The 20,289-nt window shown below is 37.1% G+C and overlaps 1 protein-coding gene across 1 annotated transcript in view; it reads right to left on the bottom strand.

Annotated features, from left to right (window-relative positions):
- PAK5 (p21 (RAC1) activated kinase 5) overlaps positions 1–20,289 on the bottom strand; it is a 340,402-nt gene that overhangs the window by 39,429 nt on the left and 280,684 nt on the right. Inside the window, exon 4 of the mRNA XM_056121629.1 lies at positions 1,630–2,412. Within this exon, the coding sequence (XP_055977604.1) occupies positions 1,630–2,412 (783 nt within the window). The remainder of the gene's footprint in view (positions 1–1,629; positions 2,413–20,289) is intronic.

A 20,289-nucleotide genomic window follows, 5' to 3' on the forward strand; every position in this document is an offset into this window, starting at 1 on the left:
AGACAATATACAGGCAAATGGGACAGAAAGGAAACTCAGATATAAAATCTACATGAATATGGTTAATTAATTTTTGACTTAATTAACCTGGAGAGAGGACAGGCTCAAATAAGTGATGTTAGTAGAACTATATAACCACAGTTAGAGAATAAAACTGGACCTCTATTTTATGCTGTATTTACAATACAGTATATTATATCAACTCAGAATATATAAAGTGTAATATAAAGTGTAAGGTTTCTGCCCCAAAGAAAAATCCTAGAAAACACAGGCAGTGACCTCTTTGACAATGATCTCTTTGATGACTTTTTGGAATTGGCACAGAAAACAAAGGAAACAAAAGCAAAAATAAACAAGTGGTATTACATCAAATTCAAAGGAAACCATCAAGAAAATGAAAGGTAATGTATCAAGTACAACAAAGAAATCAGATTTTTGTTCAACATTTTGGATTAAATTTATCAGAACTAATATGCAAAGCAATATATTGACTATCTACAATCAACAAATCAGGCAAATGCAGGCAGGCTTGCTTCCAGAATTTACAGTGTAGCCTAACCACCTGTTGAAAAAAGAGCACTGGTGTCAACATATATGTTCACACAACATTAATTATATTATCTCAACTGGTTTATAATTCATAGATTATCACAAAATGCTCCATTTTGCTATTCAGACAAGATAGCAAAATATGTTTATGTTGGCATGGCTATTTAAGCAATATCCTATTTTTCAGTGTATTTTTACAGAGCCTATGCTTTTAGCTTCAGTTACTTTTCTAACAGCAGTTCCCCAAAATTACTACAATATGGACCACTTGTTTCCAAACAAACAAATAAGAAAATATTTAAAAATACCAAAATGACTTAAAAAATAAAAAGCTCACTGAAAAAGAGATCAGTTTCTATCCCAACATTTCCTATGAAATATATTCTTCCAATAGATTGTAGTAAAAAGAACTCAAAATAAAGAACGATCTCATTTTCAGTTGAAGAAAATTAACCTTATTAAAAATTTTCAGATTATTTTTTTCTTTTCAGATTATCCATGTAAAAATTCTCCCAAATGCTGAAACCACTGTTAATCCATCCAGTTAACCATACATTCCTTAACAAAGCACTTATTTAGTACAATATGAACAAACGATATCAGTAGTACATCAGAATATTACTCAAATGTATAAATTGATTGTTTTTATTCCAAAACCCTTTTGGAGGTCCTAAAAGGCTTTGAGTTTTAAAGAACACCATGGGGCCGAGTGATAGTACAGTGGGTAGGGTGCTTCCCTTGCACCCAGACAACCAGGGTTTGATTCTCGGCATCCTCATATGGTCCTCTGGGTACTGACAGGAGTAATTCTAGAGTCAGGAGTAACCCCTGAGTATCACTAGATGTGACTCAAAACACAAAAATAAATAAATAAACAAATAAAAAACGGATATTTAATAAATAAATAAAAAATAAATGAAAGCCTACATCCAGAAAATGGAGATCATGCAGAATTTTTCCACTTGGATTCTTGCCTAAAAGGCAAATAAGCACTGCAGATTCTGACTACTGAGGAAGATCATGCTAACACCCCCTTGGAGGAGGTCTTCCTACATGAGGGAAGGAGGCAGGGAACATTACCTTTGGAATGCACATTGTAGGCTCGGACAAGCGAGGGTAGGTGTAGGAGTTGTATGAGTGCCCTTGAGGATGGGTTTTAAATGCACTTGCTCCGAAGGGCATCATGGGTTCCTGGAGCCCTGAACCTGACCTGGATCTCTGTCGCATGGTGGGCTGAGGGCTTGTCTGATTCAAGTAGGATGACTTTGGCCTCCTGTCATAATCATCCAAGGGTCCCCATTCACTTTCGCTGTATGCCAGACTCTCCTTGGAGTACCGCCTGGTCCCTGCAGTTCTAGAAGGTGTGAACTGAAATGAATAATCAAGAGGAGAGCTGCTGGAGGCTCTCTGGTATCCCCACTTGAGGTCGCCGTATTCACTGGATTTGCTCAGTGAGTCCAAGTGCGTGTGGTAATCCCCAGGAAATCTGGCCAGCTCAGACTTCAAAGGCTTCATTTCAGAATAGTAGGCCTCCCCGTGCTTCATTTTCATCATGTGCCCGTTTTGTTTGGCTCCATGGCTGCCTTTATAATATGGGTCCAAATCGTCTCCATAGAGACTCTTTTCTCTGTACTTGTCGGTGGTGTAGTCAGCGGTGGTGTCGGATTCGCTGGAATACTGGGAGAAGGTGATGAAGCCATTTTCCTCCCTTCGGCCTGGGCCAAGGCCAGAGGCACCCTGGTCTGGGGTGGGTGGGCTCTCTTTCCTTAGGGAGTTGGATCGGGTCACAGAGATGTTGTCAAAATCCTCTAGAAGGCCATTGATGGACGTTTCCTTGCAGGGTTTGTTGCCTCTCACGATTGTCTGGGGGATAATAAAGGAAATAATCTTTAAAAGAAAACATTTACAAGTTTTTCAACTAATGGAAAACATCCCACTCCCATGCCACCCAAATTCCAGTGGAGAGGAAAATAGATCCCAGGAACAGGTAATAAAATTAATAAAGAAAAATATTGATTGACTTCAGTAGTAAAAGAAGTAAGATATTAAATAATAATCTCAGAACATTTTTCCTCACCTACTCAAAAGAACAAAAAAATCCATTAAGAAAACTGTATAAGCCAACTTTGTTTTAATTTACCAGTTTATGGAAAAATCCCCCTTTCCAGTATTATACTTTAATAAGTTGATGATTATGTCTATAATTGTAAAGTTATAAAAAGGTATATCTGCTATTTTTTTGCATTCATTATTCAGATCAGTTAAAAAACAATAGTAAGCATTGCCACTGGAGTGTTACTATTACAGAGCTGGAAATGGGTTTCTATTTCATCCCTGGATGGGATGAAATAATATAATCATTTGAAAATTATTTGAGTTATTAGATTTTGATGTGGAAGAAACTTTCTGAATTTTTAATAGGGAACAGCATAAAGTTACATTATGCAATTAACTTTGTGATCAAGTGTGATATTCTTATTAAATACACAGCTGCCATGGTGTTACAGTCACACTTTAGCGTATCATTATTTCTGACCTGATGTGCTGAGGAGGCTGTGCCTCAATCTTAGTGAAAAACTTGTGAAGCCCTGATGTTTCCTTTAGTGAACCCAAAGAACACCAGAATAGCAGGAACAAAAAGGAATCGCAAGTCACTTACAAAAACAGTTAGCTGTGCCTTGACAGTGATAAGATTTGTGGAAATATATGATGGGGGTGGTTAAAAGAACAAAGAATAAAGTATTATGACTTCAGACTTCCAGGATTTTAAGAGAAAAAGATCTTTGTATAAGAAACAAGGAGCTCCAAAACCACCTTAGCATGATAGAAGAGAGAAAAGAGATCAAAGTAGTTGCTATTTTCCCAATCAGTCACTTTTGCTTGAAGTCTTGAAACCAGGAGAGAGTAGAGAGGTTAGGGCATATGCTTAGGATCCACCTGACCTGGGTTTAATCCCTGGGACCACAGGATCTTTTGGTCATCCCTGGTTGCAGTCCTGGATGCCACAGCACCACTGGAGTGTTCTGAATAATCCCTGCCACCAGAAGGCCTCAGCAGCCTCAGCCAAACCGGTGGGCTGGGAATCACTGTTGGGACCCCCAGAACTTCCAAGAATCTACTGTGAGGTACCCATGATGATATATAAACTAAACTAAACTTTACTTTTGAAGTTATTGTAGAATAATCTCAATAATGAGATACAGAGAGTTCTCATATCCCTCAGTTTCCCAAGTTGTTGATATCTCACATTAACCAGAAACTAGAATATGAAGATTCAATTAGTCTTCCCTTAGTGTCCCAGGGTACCTTACTGTATTGTTTTTGCTTTGTTTTGGGGTCACACTCGCTGTGGTCAGGGCTTACTCTTGGCTCTGCACTCAGGGATCATTCCTGGTTACCATATGGGGTGATCAGGGGACCAAACGGGGTTTCAGGTATTGAACCTGGTTCAGCTGTCTGCAAGAAAAGCACCTAGCCATAACCATTACTCCAGCTCCATACCTCATTGTATTATATTTTACTTTTTTGCCATGCAGCCTTAGTTTCTTCTGGTCTATGACAGTTTCCTAGACATTCCTTGTTTTTGATAAAACTGACAGTTAAGGAATACTAGCCAAGTATGCTGCAGAATGTGGGTTGGACAAGCACTTGCCTTGCACATGACTAACTTAAATTACACCTTATAACTTTATAAACATGGCATTTATAATGATCCCCCAAACCCACGAGGAGTTATTGCTGGGTGCAGAGTCAGGAATTAGCCCTGAGCATCACTGGGTGTGGCCCCACAAACAAACAAAATATGTTGTAGAGTTTCCCTTACTTGGGAATATCTGATACCTCTTAGGGTTTCACTGGAGTTATTTTCTTGGGAGAGGAAGATCACAGAGTGAGGTGTTATGCCATTATATCCAGGTATGGATCTAGGGTTCCAAATCAATGTGGCTTATCACTGATGATGTTCATCTTGAGTTCACCCAGCCAGGGTAAAGTATGCCAGTTTCCACACCATAAAGTTACATTTTACTTCCTTCCTCCTTTCCAGATCACATTTGAGAGAAGCACAGCCCATACCCAAGGGATGAGGGAGTCAATCCCTTTCTCCCTCAGAGAGAGGATACAAGTAAAGAATTTCGAAGTAGAAAGATAGCACAGCAGGTAGGGCGTTTACCTTGCATGCTGCCGAACCGAGTTTGATTCCCAGAATCCCATATGGTCCCCTGAGCACAGCCAGGAGTAATTCCTGAGTGCATAGCCAAGAGTAACCCCTGTGCATTTGCCGGATGTGACCCAAGAAGCTAAATAAATAAATAAATAAATAAATGAAAAAGAAAAAGAATTTGGAAGTCTTCTGTAGAGGACACTCGCCTATTCTGATTTGTTTATTCAGTCGTTTACTTGCAGAACTATGAATGTAATCATGGATATTTGTTTTCTACTTTGGGTTACAATTCTATGTTTATTCTCCTACAATACTATAGTATTAGCTTTGCTGTTCATATTGTTCCAGCTTTGATGATGGAGCGAGTTCTCTCAGATTGGCACTGGTATCCCTTTGTCTTGCCCCCATTCTTTCATTTTATCAAGATGTCCTAGGTTCATCTTCTATTTGCTCTGCTCTTGCACTATATTTTGTCATTTTCCCAAAGAACCCTGGGTCCTTTGGTTGACAAATGATACTTAAACTAAGATCTGGGTGCCAAGTGTGCTTATTGTTATTGAGGTGTCATTGCTGCCAGAACTTCTCAGCAAACAAAGTTAGAAAATGCATGAGTTTCAATACCCACACCCACAGAATTTTCCAGCACAAAAACCAGGCAGTTTAAATTAAGTAAACAAAAAAATGAGAGGACTAAAGACTATAACCAAATAACCTCCAGCTACACTCATATTAACTAACTTCAATCAAGTGAGTGCAGGGGAAAAACCTAACCTAAGTAACTGAAAATTTGTTCCGGAACACTGTATGCCTGAAAATTAGCTATGAAAAACTCTGTAAATTATGGTAGCACTGTAGCACTGCCCTCCCCTTGTTCATCGATTTTCTCAAGCAGGCACCAGTAATGTATCAATTGTGAGACTTGATACTGTTTTTGGCATATTGAGTACCCCACGGGGATATTGCCTGGCTCTACCATGCAGGCGGGATACTCTTAGTAGCTTGTCGAGCTCTCCGAGAGGGACCGAGGAATCAAACTTGGGTCAGCCACGTGCAAGACAAACACCCTATCCACTGTGCTATCAACTTTGCCAACCAGAATGTAGCATTTATTTGCAGTTCTTTTGACTTTAATATTATAGTTTCCATTCAAAGCAGTCTTCCTTTACGTATTTAATCTTTTTATTAAGGCACTATCATTTACCATGGGTGGATGGTGGTAAATAATGGTGCCTTAATAAAAAGATTAAATACATAAAGGAAGACTGCTTTGAATGGAACCTATAATATTAAAGTCAAAAGAACTGCAAATAAATGCTACACTCTGGTTGGCAAAGTTATTTCCTACTATATTGTGGATTAATAATTTTAAATTGGTGTACATGTATTTGAGACTGAATAACAAAACGACTGATGCTGAGTTTTCACTGTTGGGGATAATAAATAAGGGGGAAATCTAGAATAAATTATGATTCTAGATTTGATTCAGGTATATCAGTATGAATTTATGCATAGCATAATATAGCTATAGACAGATAGGTATCATTAACAGTGTGTGCACTTGGGAAACTATCAAGTGGGGCCAGAATAATAGTTCAGCAGGAAGGGCATTTACCTTTTACATAGCTGACCCAAATATGATGCCCGACATCCCACATGGTCCCCGGGCACTGCCAGGTGTAATTCCTGAGTGAAGAGTCAGGAGTAAACCCTGCTCCTTGCAGGGGTTAGCTTCAAAACAGGAAAAAATTAAAATAAAAATAACAAAAAATAAAAAGTATCATGTATTCATGGTTAGAGAGCTATCCAAATTAGTTCTGTCATCCCCTGGAAATTTTCTGGAAAACAAAAAGTATGAAATAGACTCCAGAGAAAATAGCTACAGTTAAATGTGTGTGTGGTGGCAGGGAGGGAATTCAGAGTTATCAGTTTATCACTGACTGAGTGTTTGAGGTCCAGAGACCATCAGCATGTGTTACAGTGTTATCATCTCTGGAACTATGAGGTTAATTATAATTATAGAAGAAAAGTCTGCTCATCTCATTTTAACTTAGTTTTTCAGTCACAATTATCTGGAATTTATATCCAGAAAACATGTTAGTTCACCTACAGAAAATAGACAAATGACCCTGTTGGGGGCTACACATCTTAGAAATTTAGTTCCAGGACATATACTTCCAAGAAAACAAAGATATTACTGGGGTAATAACTTTCAGATCAGATCATTACAGAAAAGTTCCTTGAAACTGCAGAATTCTTTAAATTTCTTTATTTTCCCTCTTAAACTCTTCAAATTTAATTAATTAATTCAGTGAAAATTATTCACTATATAATTTTGGAGAACATTGGGAAAAAGAATTTAGATGCCACAAAAGGCATCGATCTATCAATCAAATAATATCTAGTTACAATAGGTATCTATTATATCTCCATATATATCTAAAATATCTATACTATATTAACAAGTGATAGCATAAACATTTGTACATTATATTTGAAAGAATTTTTAATCATTAATTGTGCTATAGCTGTCTTAGATTTAGAAAATAAAGTACCATTATTTCACAATAATTTTTGTCCTCAAAGTATATCCATCCATATTCCCCTAGAGATGAGAGAGTTGCTGCTTTAGCATAAAAGTTAACCTGTAACCTCAGAAATAATATAAAGTTTCTATGTACTGCTCATTGCATATGCAAAGTACATTCAGTTTATGTGCAAATAATAACAGTAAACTTCATCAGTAGAAATATTCCTATCAAAGAAAAAGTTGCTGCAGTTAAATGCTATCTAAAAGAAAAATAAGGACTACTCATTAAATAAAACAGTTTAACAAATCAAAGTATTTGTTATCCTTGCTTTTAATTTTAGACTTGTAGTAATTACCTGCTGCGTTATTGAGCAAATTAACTATTTTAAACTATGGTTTCTTAATACAGAATGAAAGGCAGAATAAATCCTTATTTCATAGGGATTTGTATAATGATTTAATAAAACAATATATATATATATGTGAGTTGGCATCATTCCTGGTATATAGAAAGTAGTAACAAGTGACATTTACTACATGAAATGAGAGAAAAATTTATCCTTAAATTAGATTGATATAATTTAGAATTAAAGGAAACTACAAATAATAAATAGGAAAAATAAGTGTCCACTTTATAACCTTGAAAGAAAAGAATTAATAACATATTTTTAAAAGCTACTATTACTTTACATGTAAACCACAAATTTTATAAATGTAAATATAAGATGTATATTTAATTATAATTGTCATATATGTGCTTCTAATTAGCTGTAATAAGCAAAATGCTTTCAAATTAGGACCAGAATTGTTATCATCCTTTAAAGTGTTTTTTCAAGGGCTGAAGAGATAGAACAGGGGTAAGGTGTATGTGTTACATGTGTGCTACTGAATTTGATCCCCAGTGCCTCATAGCCTCCCAAGCATTGCTCTCATGGCCCTGTAGTCTCCTGAGCCCTTTCAGGTAGGGGCTGGTGGTCCCTGGCATCACAGTGGGCTCAAGTCCAAGAATTGAACTGCAAACCTTGATTTTGCTGAGTATTAATGGGAGTGGCTCAAAGGACCCTTAAGCACACTCGGAAAGCCCCAAAACAAAATGAAGAAAACAAAGAGAGGTATGGAAAAGAAAAGGTTGATAGAAATTTTGTTCAACTTTGAAGGCAATCATCTCTCTGTGGGGAGATTAAGGGTGAATTATATTTGAGAGCTGTGCTTCCCAAACTTTCATGTATATACAAATCATCTGAGGACCCCATTCATAAGGGGAGATTCAGATTCTACAAAATCTGGAAAGGCTTGAATTTCTGGGTCTTAAATGACTTCCAGGAAATGCTGCTGTTCTAACACTCATGTTGTTTACTTACTAGTCAAGGGCGTTAGAGCATTGCTCAGTTTTTTTACAATCTGGGTTACTTTTATCATGAAAAACCTGGGTAGAGATATATATTCCAGTGTAAGAGAATTCAGTATTACATAGTCATAGTAGTTAATAGTAAATATATGATGTATTTTGTTAAATACATAATTTTATAATTTCTGTACTTAATAATAAATATAATTATATATATTTATGAAGACCATAATATAGGCTTGAATATTCTGCATAGTGCTCCACTTAGCTGTACAATGCTATGCATATTACATACTAGTAAAGAACACATATATATTTGCTTAAAATTATTTGGTGCTAGAGTTGGCTTGTGGTGGATATATTGTTCATTATTTTCCCATTCCTGTTGAGAATAAAGTATTAAGTTTAATCAAAATTAGGACTTTCATAAACAAATTTCAACATTTTGGTACACCCACTTGTATAGTATCATATACTCTGAAGCAAAGAGTTTTAGTGCCCTGGAAGGAAATATGGGCTTGTAGCATTAAACAGAGTATTTATTTTAAAAAATCTATAGCAAAACCAAAGCAGAACAAACAAAACCCCAAAGAAACGAGAGCAGAATCCACCTAAGGTATGTTCTTTTTCAGGCTCCCTTGAAAACATTCACGGATGATTCTGTATTACCCTGAAAGAAGCAAATGCATTTTGCTCTCTTAGAGAATACAATTAAATCTGTGTTAAGAAACGACTAGAAAAAAAAATCTATGTTTAAAAAAATCTAATTAATTAAAAAATATCTATCAATAAATTGTTGGCCTGCCTCTCAGGAAAGGTGGGTAGAATAACCATATTTAATCATTAAGACCTGAATTTGAAACTTGGCAACTTATTTCCCTGACATGGGTTCACTTTAAGGAAACTAAACAGCAAAACAATAATAATGAAATCCAAATATGCAGAATTTTACAAAATTTGGTTTAACCAAGCTTCACATGATAAGGACCGCTACTTATTACTGCCAGTATGTGATGTTTATGAGAACAAGATTGTGCAGTTTTACGGAAATCAATAATAAAATAACTGCAAGAAAAATATCAGTGACGGTCATGCAGTGGTACAGCCAGGCATTAAGAATCAATGAAACCCAATCTAGATGAGTTTGACACCATGGTTCTCATTGTCTTTGCATTGTGTGTGGACCAGCTCAGTGTTTGCCATGGCTCTGGATGACAGCAGCCATATTTCATGGTGCTCCTTCCTCGGGCTGTCGTCTGGTGATAAGCTATAATGGATCTGTCCGTAAGAACAGCTGTCTCCTCTTGTTCCCAGGCGGAGATGAAAAAGTACCTCTGCTCTCAGAGACTATATTAACCCTGACAATAATTAAGTGTGTAATTAACAGCTTTGCCCTAATAAGACCTCATAGCTTTTTTTTTTTTTGAAAAGAACATCTTCTATACTCCTCAAGAATGTGTTTCATTTTGTCTTTCTGGGTAAACATTTCTTGGGAGGCAATCAAGTATTCCCATGACTCAATTCCTGGACTCTCAGAAATCATCTACTTTTGCACAATTTGTCTAAATTCTTACTCTCTAGAGAACCAGTACCCTTGCTTTTATTAAGAAATGTGGTTGGAAACAGCTGGGACCATCATGATTACAAATAAACAGATCTGATTCCTTTTCTTGAAATAACAGGGGGTATAATGTAAGGGATAGAGTGAGGAATTGAGAATCATTTATTCTTAGAAAATATAATAATTAGGGAGGATAGTGAAGAGAGGAGATAATGGTGATAGTTTCTGTTAAAACCTTATCAAATAAATTATCTCATAATCATATGTAACCAAATAATTCAATTATTTTTTAACAAAACTATTAAGTTCTTCACAAATTATGTGAATGTAGAATATAAAAAAAGATTATGTGAATTTTGTAGAATTTAACATAAATTTGATCATTAACAGAAAAATGTTTATTATTTATCATTTTATATAGCTCTTAAATCACAGTAATTCCAACACATTTAGTGCCATGTAAGGATAATTCTAGAAGGCGACTTTCCTTTTATTGTAAGCTTGGCAAAGCAATTTGAACAGTTTATAGCCCTAATTCTTAGCTGCCTAGACCATGAGGCAGTCAGCTGAAATCAATTTGACCAGAATTAATACACAGAAGTTCTTTATATCTGTATCGAGAGTAATTCTGAGACTCTAAAAACTATAACTAGGAAATGAACCATTATTTGTTGGTTTTGGGTACCACGTGTATGTAGCAATGAGGCTTAAGGAAGTATCTTTGTTCCTTTGTTTATTCATCAACTGAAATAAAAATCGTTCCTAAGTGCAAGGAATCCTCTGAGATGACAGAGACAAAATTTAATTTTCCATGTGCTCCAGTGGCATCTTAGTCTGTGTTTCTTAATAGCAGAGGATGAAACAAAGACTAGGATATTTATTTAGCAAAGTGGGATGAAGGAACAGAGAGAGGAGGAATGCAGGGAAGCAGGAATAGCCAATTCAGGGCATGAAATCAAATTGGTTTTTGGTGGACAATGGGGCTCAGTTCTTCTGAGGAGCTGTATAGACTATAGATCAGAATTGAATTTAAGAGAACAAAGACAAGAATAGGAATTCACTGACCTATTCCTTCCTATCTTGTGTTACACTAGCTGAGAGACTGGTGTCCCCCAAGGTGGCAGTAAAGCGGCCATGTCTGAGTGCAGAACTGCTGCATCTGAATTATCTTCTTACCACCATAATTGTTGGAGTTCCTGCTGAAAAACTCCAAAACCAGCTGGACCAGTTTGACTGCGAGAACACTCCCAGGACCTGTACAGGGGGTGATGGAGTGGAGCTGGGGTCGGGAGGGACTGACATTTCCCAGGTAGATTAATGATTGGCAATCATTGGGGGGTGGGTTTTTAATATCAGAAGGCAGTGTATTCTGTAACTCTTACATTTGAATCTGAGATGATCTTATGATTTGTGTAAACAAGAGAGGAGTGTAGCAGAAATGACATACCAGTTCTTTGTTCAGACTACAAGAAGCCTTTTCAACTGCTATTCTTTTCGTCCCTGCCTCTTTCCCAGATGAATAAGCTTGGACTGGTGAGCAGAAGAATCAGAAATTAGGCAGCTCCACGAAGGTAAACCAATAGCTGATACTGGTGCAGCCCTAATTTATCAAAGTGTTCCTTGCGTCTGTGCTGGGAGTTGCAATAAAAATGCATAAAATTAAGTTTGGAATCCATTTACATGAGGGCGGGAGAGAACTTGAACTTTGGTTGTGTGAGTGGTAGTATTATCACATATAAATGGGACCAGATAATATTACTGTAGTGGTAAGGCACTTGCCTTGCATGCAGCTGCACCCCTGCCACCACATATGATCCCCCAAGCACCACTAGGAATAGGCCCTAGGAGAGCTGAGTGTGACTCATACCCCTCTTGCCCCAAAGGTATTAAACGCATTTAAGCCTGTGAAGCCATAGCCCCCAAATTTCATAATACTATAAATCAATGGTCTGTCTGTCTGTCTGTCCTCCCGTTGTTCATCGATTTGCTCAAGCGGGCCCAATGGTAAATGAAACAAATATTTCCCCGCATCAGGAAAACAGGAAAAAAACTTGATCCAAAAATCTTGAAAAAATTCAGAAATATTAGCCTTCCATTTCTGTTCAGTGACCAAATTCAGAATAATGATCATATCCAGGAGAAGAATATTCAAGGAAACTTTCTGGATGAACAAAATGTTCTGTATCCTAATCTGGGATGATCACTTGAATTTATAAATACATAACATATCAGCAAGCTATACATTTATTATTTTTGCCTTTCATTACATGTAAATTATTCTTTTGTTCAATTACGTTGAAGTGTAATTGAAGGCCTTCAAAGAGAGATCCCTTGATGTAACAGTCAATAGGTAAGATCTCAAGGGCAGTTTCTGCAAGGGTGGGGCCCTGGCTACATCCCTAGATGGCTGTGTGCTTGGCACTTGTCATGGATGGGGAATGGCAGGGAAGAGAGTGACTAGGGTTAAAAGGAGAATGTATGACCAAAGTGACATACAGCAGTCAGGGGACTTGCCTCACATGCAGATGACCCAGGTTCCATTTCTGCCACCCCATATGGTCATCCGAGTCCTTGCAGGAGTGATCCCCATATGTAGGGCCAGGAGAAAGTCCTGAGTATAGCCAGGTATGCCCAAAATAAAAAAAAATTAAAAATTAAATGAGGATGTAAGACAGAAGGTAATTTGTAAAGGAAGATAATTTGTAAAGCCTTACTAAATAGATGTAAGACTGATTCAGCACCAAAGAAGGATTGGAGGCCAAAAGAAGAGAGAAGAACAAGTGTTGTGGGCAGTGACTATGGGTGGGTGACGGAGGGAGCATATTCCCAAATACACAATCCCTTAGAACGTCCTGGTAACCTAAAAAATGCCCAAAATTCATATAATTAAAATACTGGAATCTCTTTTCATCCTGAATTTCTACAAGTAGAAATTCTACAATTCTTCACCATTTCTACAAGTAGAATCTTATGACTAGCTACAAACTGTTCGCTCAGAGTTTGGCAGTCTGTGGGGCTGTCCTTCTTCACAGCATAGAGAACAACTCCTCATCATTTCTTTGATTTATAGAAGCTGTCTACTGAATACCTAGACTGACAACTGTTTCCCCCCCCAACTTTACGTCTGTTTATGTACCATTCTATCTACCTACCTACCTATTTATGCATTCACCAACCCAAGATAAAGCATGTCCTCAATTAAAATATTGTTGGGAGAGATAGGTCAATGAGTTGAGTACATGCTTAGTAGGTGGGAGGCCTGCATTCAATACATGGTTACAATCCCAAACACAGTCCTAAACACTAACAGGGTCACAGAGCCAGGAGTAGCTCCGAACCAGTACTGGAGGTACCCCATTCTATTTTAAAAAAGCTATTTGACAAGCAGTGAAAGATATGAAAAGTGAACCCTGAGCTTTTCTTACAGTTCTTGGGAAAGGCTAAAGTGGTGAAAGATTCAGTGTCATCTGGCAACTTTAACTGTAGTGACTCAGCTGCATACTAGAACTGCCTGGGTGTCTTACGAACATTTCATGAGGACAGTTTTTGTCCCCAGACCAGCACTATGGCTGGTGGAAGTTTCAGGTGTTGGTGGTTTTCTAAATCTCGCTGGGTGGGTGAGTCTAGCTTGCAGCATGGAAACAGATTGGTAGTGGGAACTTCTCAACCCTGTTTTTCAAGATGCGCTCTTCAGATCAGCAGAATCAGTATCACCTGGAAGCCCATTATTAATGCAGTTTCATCCCAATATACTGAATTAGAACTCCAAAATAACAGGAAGTCACATCTGCGTTTACTCTAAACAGCATTCCTAAACCACTTGCGATTTCTCATTCACAACTCAAATAATTTCATTCAATAGGGGTTTTGAAAAATCTGTCCATTCTCTTTAGAAGAAAAACTTATACATGAATATACAAATATTTATGGATATAGAGATATAATTTGTATATTTTGATCTTTATATTTACATACATAGAGAGAAACATAGACATATTATCAAAGAAAAAATATCCCTTGGGCCTTAAACTTAAAGATTTGTAGGGCCATTTGTTTCATAGAATAAGAAACACATTCAAAACTGAAAATAGGAAAATGATTGATTTATAACATAAAGGGCAGCTCAGGGGCACCACAGTTCTAGAATGTGTTGTGTGACTTAATGCCAGAGTCTATTTATTCTATTACCTGTGTTCAAACATCCCAGAGGGCAAGTTTAGGTTGGGAAACAGGAGTCTGAAGTTTACAGGATAATCTTGTTCATTCAGTGATGCTGACAGAACATCAGGAGCCTTTGCACTAATACACAAAAACATTCTCTCCCTTTCTAAGTGGAATCATAGTTACTTGGTCCAATTTAGAGTGGGAGATTGTATAACCCCCTTTTCCTAATACACACGTAGCAGAAGAAATTTAAACAATATTAGTTTTCTTTGTTCAAAACTGATTTCTTTCTCTGTATTTTTACAGTATGATTACAGTTCTAACCATAAAAAAACATAAAATTCAACTTTGATTTTGCACTAGGAATTTTCTTGAAGACATAAACCACTGTTTGTTCATAGAGGGTCCTTATGAAACATGGATTTTAAGTTAGAATTAGAAATTCTCGATTTCCTATAGGAAAGATGTTCTCTCAGTCTTCATTTCCACTGATGAAAATTTTATTATGGTTCTAGCTGAGCTCCCAGGAATGGGGGTTATGGGGTGGAGGGAAAAGTAAAATCTTTAGCGTAACTGTTAATTATATACATGTGTAAAGTTTGAGCATTTATATTATTTTTATTGACTTTTCTCTCTTCCATGGTTTAATTTTTCTATTTTTAAATTGTATTTATAATTTATTAAATATTTATTATGTAAAATTCCATTGTATATTTGTATCAATCCTTTTTGGGGACAAAGTAGGTTAAAAACTGTTTTCTCTCAGTTATTAGTTCTGGTATTTTAATTTTATTATTTAAACAATGCTCAGCAATTTAAAAATCCCTTAATCCTATATCTGACCCAGGACACTGAAACAAGGTCTTTCATAGGTCTACTAAAGGTTATGCTTACCGTTATGAAATATTAGCTCACTGCAACAAATTAAAACCTATCAAAAGCTGCAATAATTTTAGCACATTAGAAATAGACAAAAACTCTCATGTTCCAGATTGCTCCCAGGAACAAATAAATAAGGATCTCTGGTGCAAAATTGAGATAGCTAAGGTTAAAAACAGTGCGCCAGTGCAAAACATCTTAAGCTCTACGTGACCACAAATGCTCTGAGCATAATTTTCATATTTTTCAGGACTTTTATAGGGCACATGATTCTGCATTTTTAACAATCTCTTAGGTGATGTTGATACTGATGGTCTGCAGTGTATAGTTGCAAAGTCTTAAATACAATTCAAATTTTTTAAATGATGGGCTGGAAATTGCATATTCTAAACAAAATGAGATATTTTAAAGAGTGTACAGGATTTTGGTGTTAGCATCTGGATTCTAGTTCAAGTTCTGCCATTGGCAATCCTGAAGCTTTCATCACAAATCGTTACCCTTCTGGGTCTACGGTTCTCACGTATATGGAAATTTGTTTTTATCTTTTCTAGCATCTAAACTTGGTTGTTTTAAAACCTTTCTTCCTGTCTCAGCAGTTCCAAAGATTTACGGCTTCTAAAAAGTGCCAAGTAAAGCAGGTAATTTGATTGAAAAATAATCTGACAGGTGCTTAATGCCTGAGAGAGAAAATTATGTGCACTGACAAGTTGGAGTATATTTCGGTAAGCTTCAAAATTCCTGGAAGAAGTTCTGATGCTCTACTGTAAACACCCACAAGGTTAGACACAAGAAAGTATCCTGTTACAAACCAGGAGGTCTCTGGACACATTCTTCGTAAATGTCAAACTGTAGAAGGTTGAAGCAGAAATATGATAGCAGTTTTTCTCTCTTGTCCATATGCAAGTTCTCTGCAATATTACTCTGCAGTTTTTCTCATCAGAAGATGTGTCTACTTCCCTTTTCCTAAATTCTGGCTTTCATCACATGATTTGCATAGGTCAACTAAATACAGCCAAAGTGATATTATACCTATGCCTGCTTGAACCCCTGCCTCGAGTGGTTTGCAGGTTTGGTCCTTGCCCAATCACTCATGTGAACAAGTGTGGCTAGGCTGGAGAGTCAGGAGTGATTTAAGGAGTAGAGCTGAGTGAGTTATCTCAGCGCAGGCCATTCTGGACCAGCCCACTCAGCAGCTGAGTCAGGAGTGATTTAAGGAGTAGAGCTGAGTGAGTTATCTCAGCGCAGGCCATTCTGGACCAGCCCACTCAGCAGCACACACACGAGCCCAGATGAGGCCAGGACTGCCAGCAGAGTGGAGCCCAAATGGTCATCTTGTATTACCGCATGGAACAACACATGCTTATTGTTTTTAACTCTCTAAAAAGACTGTAGAAAAATATATATCACATATCATCTATTACTTAAGCTGTGTTAAAGTGTGTAATTCTGAGGCGTTAAGAACATTCATGTGGTTCTGAAACCATCACCACTGTTGCCAAAACTTTTCCGCATTCCAAATAAAAACTCTGTGTCCACTAAACAATAAACATCCCCTCATGCCTCTCCCAGTACCTGGTTCTCTCTTATACTTTATATACACAAGAATTCCCGATTCTCCACATCACTAAAACTCTTAGGTTTTGTTAAAATTATTTTGAATAATATGCTGTATTATTCAAATAGTTTACGTAGTCAAAAATAATAGGTATCAGTAGTAGAAATGGTATATTTTTGTGGTTCCTTCACTTGACATTGACCTTTTTTATCATAATCTTATTGGGCATATATAAGTATATATATATAAATATATATAAAAGTATATAGATGTGTGTATGTGCATATATATGTGTATATATTTATGTATGTATGTATGTATATATTTTGAAGAATGTTTATTTAAGGCCTTGGGCTATTTTTTGAACTGTCTTGTCTATTTTTGTTGAGTGGTAAAAATTCTCCATATGTGTAAGATATAAAGAATTAACCAGATACCTTTTTGGCAAATATTTTCTCCCATTCTGTAGCTTGTTTTCACGTCCCTGATACTGTCCTTTCATGCAAATTTATATACTCACAAGGTTCAATTTACTGATTTTTTTCCCCTCATGATGTCTGTTCTTTTGGTTTACATCCAAAAAATTGTTACCATATCCAAAGTCATGAAGATTTTCCCTTTGTTCCCTTTTAAAAGTTTTATTTTATAGCTCTTAGATTTAGCTCTTTGTTAATTTAATTTTTAACATAGGATAAAAGGAAAGAATCCCCTTCAGTTTTCCCAGCACCATTTAGTAAAAGATGATCCTTTCCCATTAAATAGCTTGAGATCCTGGGTGAAAATCATTTAAGCATATATGTGAGGGTTTCTTTCTGGGGTTCACTATTCTATGCCACTGTCTAGATGTCTACCCTAGTCAGCCCCATATTGCTTTCACTTTTTGTTACTTATTTTGTAAAATTTAAAAACAGAAAGTGTGGATCATGAGACTGACACCTAAGGACAGTAGACATGAAGATTGCTCCATAGTTGAAAGCTTGCCTTATGAGCTGGGGGAGAAGGCAGCTGGAATAGAGAAGGGATCACTAAGACAGTGATGGTTGGAAGGATAGATTGGGACGGGAGAAGCGTGCTGAAAGTAGATAAAGGACCAAACATGATAACCTCTCAGTATATGTATTGCAAACAATAATGCTCGAAAGTAGAGAGAGAGTATGGGGGAAGTTGCCGTGGAGGCAGGGGGAGGGTGGGAAAGGGAGGGATATACTGGGGGCATTGGTGGCAGGGAATGTGCACTGGTGGAGGGATGGGTGTTTGATCATTCTATGATTGTAACTCAAACATGAAAGCTTGTAACTGTATCTCAAGGTAATTCAACTTAAAAAAAATTAACAACAACAACAACTGTAGCACTGCACTGTCCTCCCATTGTTCTTTGATTTGTTCAAGTGGGCCCAGTAATGTCTCCATTGTGAGACTTGTTACCGTGTTTGGCATATTGACTACATCATAGGTAGCTTGCCAGGCTTTATCATGCGGGCTGGAGAGATAGCACAGTGGTATGGTGTTTTCCTTGCAAGCCGTTGGCCCAGCCAAGCCAGGTTCGATTCCTCCACCCCTCTCAGAGAGCCTGGCAAGCTACTGAGAGTATTTTGCCCGCAACGACAACAACAAAAAAAGAAAAGTGGTTTGGGTATTTGGGTTCTTTGACATATTATGTCAATTATAGAATTTTATTTTGATTTCTGAAAAATTGAAATTTTGATATGGGTGGTACTGGATCTGTAAATAACATTTGGGTAATAGTTACATCTTAGCAATACTAACTTTTCCAATCCATAGACACAGGATGGCCTTCCACATATTATATCTTCTGGAATTTCTTTAGCACTGTGTTGTAGGCTTGAGCACATTTTAAATTCTAGCTCTGGTGTGCTCTATCATATTACTGTATTTGAAATAATAGGTGATTAATCCTTTAATAATATTAGTTCAAGACAGATTCTAAACCTATCGAGTTCTCCAATGACTATAAAACTCTCGGCAAGGATCTTCCCTTTCTCATTTTCAAGTGAAAATAAGAAATTTTCACTTGACAATGACACACGAATTGTCAGGGAAGCTGCTGTGTCCTTATGTTTTCTGCATTTTTTATGATTTTTCTTTTATCTTGCCTCCTGTGTTCAGTGTTTTTGTCTGTGACATCAAATGGACCAAAATTAGAAAGGCTAAGGCCCACAAATGGTTGGAAGGTGCTTTAGTATCAGGGAGAGGGTATTCCCATCTTTAGGATTGTGATTTTTTATTCCTGTGTGGCAGGGATCTAGAGCTTCTCTTCCAGAGATCAGCAGCATCAACTTTTCAAAATTTCCTCCCATATTTAAGTTGGAAGGTCAGGTAGAGACATGTAATATTATAGGTCTCATTGGTAAATTGTGCTTGCAATCATAAAGCTGATCACCTGGAATTCAATCTCTCTTTCTCCCAGTCTAAGTAAAAGGGAGAGCCTGCAAAGATAACCACATTGTTCTAACCTCCTGTGAAAGTAGAATAATTGTATCTGTTGTAAAAAGTAAGAGGAGGCCAAGGAGGAAAATTCAAGAACTGCTGGTGGGATGGTGAAAAGTGAATAGGAGACATAAAGGGCCCAACGTGAAAAGGGCATGTGGTGTTACAAGTTACCCTTATAAAACATCTACTTTATCCTCTTTAATTTGCTTCCAGAGATTCCAATCACCTCAGAAGGATTTTTAATCACACCTCATTTTACAACTGAAAAAGGCTACAATGATTGTCCAAGTTCTTAGCTTGTGAGTCCAAGTAAGTAGACTGGAATGTAGTTTCAATTATTCACCCTGCTCTCTGTATGATCATTATCCATACAGATAACACCCAATATACATATTGAGCAGACTAATATGTAGGGGGGATATTTTCTGGTGAATAAAAACAATATGAGAAGACAACCCTAGATTTTTCTAGGGAAATATTCCTGGGGCCAGGAGGTACTGATTCACTGATTCAGAACAGAATGTGCAACCTTTGTGAAAGGACGTAGGCTAAACAGAAGAATTTCACAGATGTAGGAGGAAGAAAATGGAAGTGACAGAGTTGGTAGAAAACAAGAAAATGGATGGCTACTTCCTCCTTCTACACAAAGGTGGCTGTAGATTATACTGCCCAGGAAAGACACAAGTTGCATTTCTCCCTGAGAGCTCCAACTACCCAGAAACCCCTTGTATCACTGGAGCTTTCTATGAGAATCAGCTATTTTTCTACCCCAAAGTTTCTGTGATCCTTACCCCCGAGGCCACTGTATAAACCAGCTTGCTACTTTTTGTGATGCTTTTTTATTAAAAGTGGTTCCACTCAGCTTTCTCATTCTGTGCCAAGCTGAAAACAGGGCAGAATAAATCAACTTGGCTTTCCCATGAAAGAAACTTCTGTTTTAGCCATCTGAGATTTAGAAGACGAGGAGCTAGAATGTATGACAGATTACACATGTTATTTTTATTCAGTCTGCTTGTTGGCTTTTTGGTTTTTGTTTATTCTTGTCTTCTGGTTAAGGACTAGATCAAGTAAATGAATATATATTTCCTGTAAA

Source organism: Sorex fumeus, unplaced genomic scaffold (genome assembly GCF_029834395.1).
Source record: "Sorex fumeus unplaced genomic scaffold, SorFum_2.1 ptg000044l, whole genome shotgun sequence".
Taxonomy (NCBI): Eukaryota; Metazoa; Chordata; class Mammalia; order Eulipotyphla; family Soricidae; genus Sorex; species Sorex fumeus.